Below are 7,298 nucleotides of genomic sequence, written 5' to 3' on the forward strand. Positions count from 1 at the left end.
AAACTAAACAACGTAACGTAACGTAACGTAAACCTAACCTTAACCTACGACGAAGTAGTAGTATAATAATATAATAACTAACACTACATATACATATATATATATATATATATATATATATATATATATATATATACATACACACACACACATACATACAACTAGTGAAAATACCCGGCTTCGCTCGGGTTATTAGGTTGATATATTCTAGATGACTATGTCAGTGTGTGTATTCTTAACCCATATTAGCATAAAAGTATAACATATATTTTTGTTGCTAAGCAACATGACATAAAAGCCATTGTTGGAACACTTTGTTACCAAAACACAGTGGCTTTTCTATATATTAAAGTTGTTATTCTATGTGGTTTTTCTCTAGCTTGCCTCATTAGAAGAATGCGCATGCATGCACGCATATGGATAAGATAATTAATAATACCTAGGTACACACCCTCATGGTCCACTTAGTATGGATACAAAATTTCAGGTTGCTAGATTCTTTCCTCTTGGAGCTATGGTGGTCACACACACACAGACACACCTTTTCATTATTATAGATTATCATTTATTATTTATGTAGTTTTGAGGACAGTTTGTACATCCTTAACAAGATATAGAATTCTGTGGTTAGTACTGATATGAATGTTATTTTCCAGCTAATTTAGGGAGTTTGGAATTCACTTTGATGTATGACCCATCAGACCAGGCACTTCACTGTACGATTCACAGAGCCAAAGTAAGTAGTATGTCTTACAGCACTTTAGATCATATAATAAAAGGTTGAATTTTATAGGTAGTGTGATGCAACTGAAATTTATTTGCTTTAGGGAAAGTTATGTAACACCCCTATCAGATGAAACATATTCATAAACTCAGATCATAAAGATGTGTTTAGATTAAATATGTAGATTTACCAAGATGCGGATATCCCTTGTACTTAATGGCATTGAGAAACAAAGGAATATAGATCAACTTGGCATATCAGAACCATAAAGAAAGAGACCTGAGACAAATTACACTCCAACCATGGTAAACAGGTGATAATTCACAAACACAAATGTCAGTGGAAAAAGAAGTCCACATGTTTCAAGCAACAGTATGCAAGAAAATCAAGAAGGATCTTCTGGAAAATACTACACAAGCTGCTTTCATGACATATTCATCCAACTGTTGCATGCTTCAAGCAACTGGAAAAGGAAATGAGTATTCATGGTATTTCACATGTAGACATACCTGTTAAGTTACCAGACAAAAATGCCTATGTGTTTCTGAGATTGGACTGTTAAAATGGGTGCTGGACTGTAAGGCTGCTGTTAAATTACATGATTGTCAGATACAACATGACTGAATGTGGTGACATAGACAAAAACAATTTCATAAGAATCCTAAACAAATTTACAACATTCTTAACCCTATATGCACTCGAATGTCTTGAGGCTAAACTTACTGAACATTTTTAAAGTTAAGTATTTGTTCTAATGTAAAACCCACAAAATAAGACTAAAGAACATTATGCAATGTATGATAACTATGTTATTCTTGTCCCTGGCCCCAAGAAATGTGTTACCTTTACTCAGTTCACCAACCCATAGCTCCACTTATGCTCTAACCTAAAGGGGCACTTACTCAGTTGTTATTTTCATTAAAAAAAAAGATGAAATAAATTTTCATTATTAAATTTTTCAATATTTCTGACGAGAAAAAGAAAATGGGTTTCCTTTATTATGTGTTTTGTTGTTTCCTACATAAGGAATATTGAAAATGGTGTCCTGGCTAGTATTCCTACATTACAGGTTTTGATATTCCTCACATCAAGCTTTCCTACATTATACATTTTGTCATTTCCTACATCAAGAATATTGAGAACTATGTCCTAAATAGTTTTCCTGCATTACTTATATTGATGTTTCCTACAACAAGTATACCGACAACAGTGTCCTGGATAGCTTTCCCACATTATGTATTTTGTTATTTTACACATAAAAAATTATTGATAAAGCTAACCAGGAGACTATTAGACTATTCTCAATAATCTTTATGTGTAAAATAACAAAATACATAATGTGGGCCTTGGTTCGCTTTCCCACATTATGTATTTTATTATTTTACACATGAAGATTGTTGAGAATAGTCTCCTGGTTAGCTTTCCCACATTATGTATTTTTATTATTTTACACATAAAGTTTATTGAGAATAGTGTTCTGAATAGCTTTCAATATTTCCCAACAAAAGAATATTGAAAATGGTTTCCAGAGCAGCTTTCGTACCTTATGTGTTTCAATACTTCCTACCTCAAGAATATCAAGAAAAGTTTTCTGGATAGCATAACTAACTACATTATATGTTTTGATGTTTGTCATATTAATAATATTGAGACTGCTTTCCTGGTTAGCTTTCATAAATTACGTTTATTAATGTTTCTCACATCAAGATACTTAGAAAAGTGTTCTGTTTAGCTTTCCTACATTATGTGTTTCAATATTTCTCACATCAAGAACATTTAGACTGGTGTTCTTGATAGCTTCTATACATTATGTGTTTTGATATATTTTATTTCAAGAATATTGAGAATGGTGTCTTGATTAGATCTACTATATTACATGTTTTAGTATTTCTTGCATCAAGAATGTTGAGAATGGAGTCTTGTGTAACTTTCCTAAATTGTGTTTATCAATATTTCCCATGTAAATAATATTGAGAACATTGTCCTGGATAGCTATCCTATATTGTGTGTTTCTATAATTCCCATAGTGTTCGTACATTATGTATATCGATATTTCTTTCATAAAGAATATTGACAATTGTGTCATGAAGTACTTTCTTGCATTACGTTTTTCAATATTTCCTGCATCAAGAATATTAAGAGTGTCCTGAATAAGTTTTGTATGTTACATGTTTTGATATTTCCTACATCAAAAATATTGAGAACATTGTCCTGGATAGCTTTCCTACATTACATTTGTGAAAGTTCCTATAACAAGAATATTGAAAACGTTGTCCTGATTAGTTTTCCTACATTATGTGTTTTGATATTTCTCACAATAAAAATACTGTGAACAGTTTCCAGATCATAAACATTGACTATTAATGAAACAAACTTCAAACATTTATATAAAGGCATGTTTTGGAATGATAATATAGAAGTCCTGGTTATGATCATCTTTACTGAGCAGTCATATTTTAATGAAACAGACTTCAAACATAGCCTCTAATGCCAACTAGTAATTAAGAAGTAAGTTTTAATTACAATGTTCTTTAATAGAACTGATTTAAAAATTACTCTTTTACATTTCTAAATTTATGTTGATGCTTTTTTTAAATTTCCTCAGGGTTTAAAAGCCATGGATTACAATGGATTCTCTGATCCCTACGTTAAACTCCATCTTTTACCAGGTGCAAGCAAGGTCAGTGTTATTTAGTGTCGAAGTATCAGTGTTATCTAGCATCAACCAAGTCAGTGTTGTCTAGTACCAACAATCTCAGTGTTATTTAGTGTTAGAAGTATCAGTGTTATCTAGCATCGACCAAGTCAGTGTTGTCTAGTACCAACAATCTCAGTGTTATTTAGCACTTGTAAAATCAGCATTATCTAGTGTTAACAATGTTTGTGTTAGTTATCACGAAAAATAGCAGTGTTATCTAATGCCAACAAAGCCATGTTATCTAGTGCTATTAAAACAACAGTGTTATCTAGCAATAGCAAAAGCTAAGTGTTACTTAGTGCTATACCAACATCAGTATTACTTATTGCTAACAATAACACTGTTGATAACAAGGTTAGTGTTACCTAGTGCTATACCAACATCAGTATTACTTACTGCTAACAATAACACTATTGGTAACAAAGGTACTGTTACCTAGTGCTATACTAACATCATTATTACTTACTGTTAACAATAACACTGTTGATAACAAAGGTACTGTTACCTAGTGCTATACCAATATCAGTATTATTTACTGCTAACAATAACACTATTGATAACAAAGGTATTGTTACCTAGTGCTATACCAACACCAGTATTACTTACTGCTAACAATAACACTGTTGATAACAAAGGTACTGTTACCTAGTGCTATACTAACATCAGTATTATTTACTGCTAACAATAACATTGTTGATAATAAGGGTACTATTACCTAGTGCTATACCAACATCAGTATTACTTACTGCTAACAGTAATACCATTGATAACAAAGGTACCATTACCTAGTGCTGTACCAACATCAGTATTACTTACTGCTAACAATAACACTGTTGATAACAAAGGTATTGTTATATGTTGCTAGTTTTATTTAATGCTTACAAGATCATACCTTAAGATTGTCCAACCATTAGAAACTATAGAAACTACAAAGTACAACTAAACTATGAACTTAGCAAGTTATGATTGTGTAAGGAACATAGAGGAAAACTTTGATGATGGTCATGACAGAAAGTTTATATTTCAATGGACAACCTGCTTGTAAATAGTATTGGCTGTGAACAGTTGATTGTTTGTTTGTAATTAAGCACAAAGCTATGCAATGGGCTATCTGTGCTCTGCCAACCATGGGTATTGAAACCCAGTTTCTAGCATTGTAAGTCCACAGACATACAGCTGTGCCACTGGGGGTCAAACTGTGATTGAATTATTTATCTTTTAATTGTGCTTATAAATAATGAATATTACTACATGGTATGAGCAGATGAGGTATAAATCTTTTTTAATGAACAAAAATAATTCCTTTTATATGACATTTGTAAGAAAAGTTTATATTTTTGTTTCTTCCAAATACTTATGATTGATCTTTTATTTCTAGTTGTTTCAGTATTTTTCAACATAAAAACTGAAATCTTGTACTTAGTTATAATATGATAACTCTGAATATTGATAATTCTCATAACATTATTTAAATTTATTATTGCCATCTATTATATATTAGTATTAAAATATATGAAAGTGCACAAGATTGTCATCAACAATCCAGGGAAGTTTTACATTTATTGTACTGTAAAGAAAACTCCCATAAACTCAATGACAAGGTTGTTGTTTTTATTTTGCTTAATGTTTCATGACTGTAAGAAGGTAGTTGTTGTTATAGTCATGACTGTAAGAAGATAGTTGTTGTTACAGCCATGACTGTAAGAAGATAGTTGTTGTTACAGCCATGACTGTAAGAAGGTAGTTGTTGTTATAGTCATGACTGTAAGAAGATAGTTGTTGTTACAGCCATGACTGTAAGAAGATAGTTGTTGTTACAGCCATGACTGTAAGAAGATAGTTGTTGTTATAGTCATGACTATAAGAAGATAGTTGTTGTTACAGTCATGACTATAAGAAGGTAGTTGTTGTTATAGTCATGACTGTAAGAAGATAGTTGTTGTTACAGTCATGACTGTAAGAAGATAGTTGTTGTTACAGTCATGACTGTAAGAAGATAGTTGTTGTTACAGTCATGACTGTAAGAAGATAGTTGTTGTTACAGTCATGACTGTAAGAAGATTGTTATTTTTGCGTTCAGTGTACACCAACCAGTTTAAGTAGCAAGTTGCTTATGAAGAAGTTGTACAAACTAAATGTTAAACAACATAAATAAATAAAAAACAACTTTGTTCTGAAGTTTATGGTTGCTTTCTATAAATTATAATGTGTCCGAGATACTCTGATCAACACTTTATAGTGTAAGCTCATGATGTCAGAAAAACATGCAGGTTCAATATAAAACCTTATAACCTGAGTGCATACGAAAGGTGGACCTTTCTTCTTCAGGGGTAAACATGATGTAAGAGGTATGCTTCATTATTTGTTCATTTGAACACAGGCTGGTTGCTAGTTTCATGTTTTAATATATCTCAGTTTAAAAAAAAAGACTACAATTTACTCACAGGACTTGCAAATACATTGTACATTTTAAAACAAGCTGCAGAGCTAAAATTAAGTTCATTTGTGTGAGAAAATTTGCTTTTATTTCAGTGATCATACTGGAAAAGTCACTATCATAGTTTTTGTTTTAGGCCAACAAACTAAGAACAAGGACTGTACATAAGACACTTAACCCTGAATTCAACGAAACAGTTTCTTATTATGGAATTACAGATTATGAAATATCAAAGAAGACAATCAGGTGAGTTTCTTAAGTACATTTTACAAACACAGTGTTATATACTAGTTAATTGTTACCATAATCACTTCAGTAATTGCCTAATATAATGATAAGCTAAGTCTGTTTTCCTGTGTTCCACTTCAAAATCTTTAATGTATATATCATTCATATAGTGACTTCTAATTAACAAATGACCCCCAAAAGTCATTACTGGACTCTCTTTTTTTTTCGAAAACAAAGTAGGAACATTCACAGCTTATTACCCTCACCTCACATGTCAGAGTTTGTCACAATGTTTTAAAGAAACAAACACCTGTCACTTACTAACTCCATTTAATAGTATCGGCAACACTGATAAGATCAGAAGATAGCATGTGTATGTGTTCCTTATCTGTATTTGGAAGGTGAAGTCAGTGTAGCATGTGTGTATATGTTCCTTATCTGTGTTTGGAAGGTGAAGTCAGTGTAGCATGTGTATATGTTCCTTATCTGTATTTGGAAGGTGAAGTCAGTGTAGCATGTGTATGTGTTCCTTATCTATGTTTGGAAGGTGAAGTCAGTGTAGCATGTGTATGTGTTCCTTATGTGTATTTAGAAGGTGAAGTCAGTGTTGTATGTGTATATGTTCCTTATCTATGTTTGGAAGGTGAAGTCAGTGTAGCATGTGTATATGTTCCTTATCTGTATTTGGAAGGTGAAGTCAGTGTAGTGTGTGTATATGTTCCTTATCTGTATTTGGAAGGTGAAGTCAGTGTAGCGTGTGTATGTGTTCCTTATCTGTATTTGGAAGGTGAAGTCAGTGTTGTATGTGTATATGTTCCTTATCTGTATTTGGAAGGTGAAGTCAGTGTAGCATGTGTATGTGTTCCTTATCTGTATTTGGAAGGTGAAGTCAGTGTTGTATGTGTATATGTTCCTTATCTGTATTTGGAAGGTGAAGTCAGTGTAGCATGTGTATATGTTCCTTATCTGTATTTGGAAGGTAAAGTCAGTGTTGTATGTGTATATGTTCCTTATCTGTATTTGGAAGGTGAAGTCAGTGTAGTGTGTGTATATGTTCCTTATCTGTATTTGGAAGGTGAAGTCAGTGTAGTGTGTGTATGTGTTCCTTATCTGTATTTGGAAGGTGAAGTCAGTGTAGCATGTGTATGTGTTCCTTATCTGTATTTGGAAGGTGAAGTCAGTGTAGCATGTGTATGTGTTCCTTATCTGTA

The 7,298-nt window shown here is 32.3% G+C and overlaps 1 protein-coding gene across 1 annotated transcript in view; it reads left to right on the forward strand.

The window, feature by feature from the left end:
- Positions 1-7,298, forward strand: part of LOC106466309 (rabphilin-3A-like) — a 61,457-nt gene that overhangs the window by 40,053 nt on the left and 14,106 nt on the right. The window contains exons 11-13 of the mRNA XM_013926580.2: positions 657-736; positions 3,330-3,404; positions 5,996-6,105. Coding sequence (XP_013782034.1) covers positions 657-736; positions 3,330-3,404; positions 5,996-6,105 — 265 coding nt within the window. The remainder of the gene's footprint in view (positions 1-656; positions 737-3,329; positions 3,405-5,995; positions 6,106-7,298) is intronic.

Source organism: Limulus polyphemus, unplaced genomic scaffold (assembly GCF_000517525.1).
Source record: "Limulus polyphemus unplaced genomic scaffold, Limulus_polyphemus-2.1.2 Scaffold2218, whole genome shotgun sequence".
NCBI lineage: Eukaryota > Metazoa > Arthropoda > Merostomata > Xiphosura > Limulidae > Limulus > Limulus polyphemus.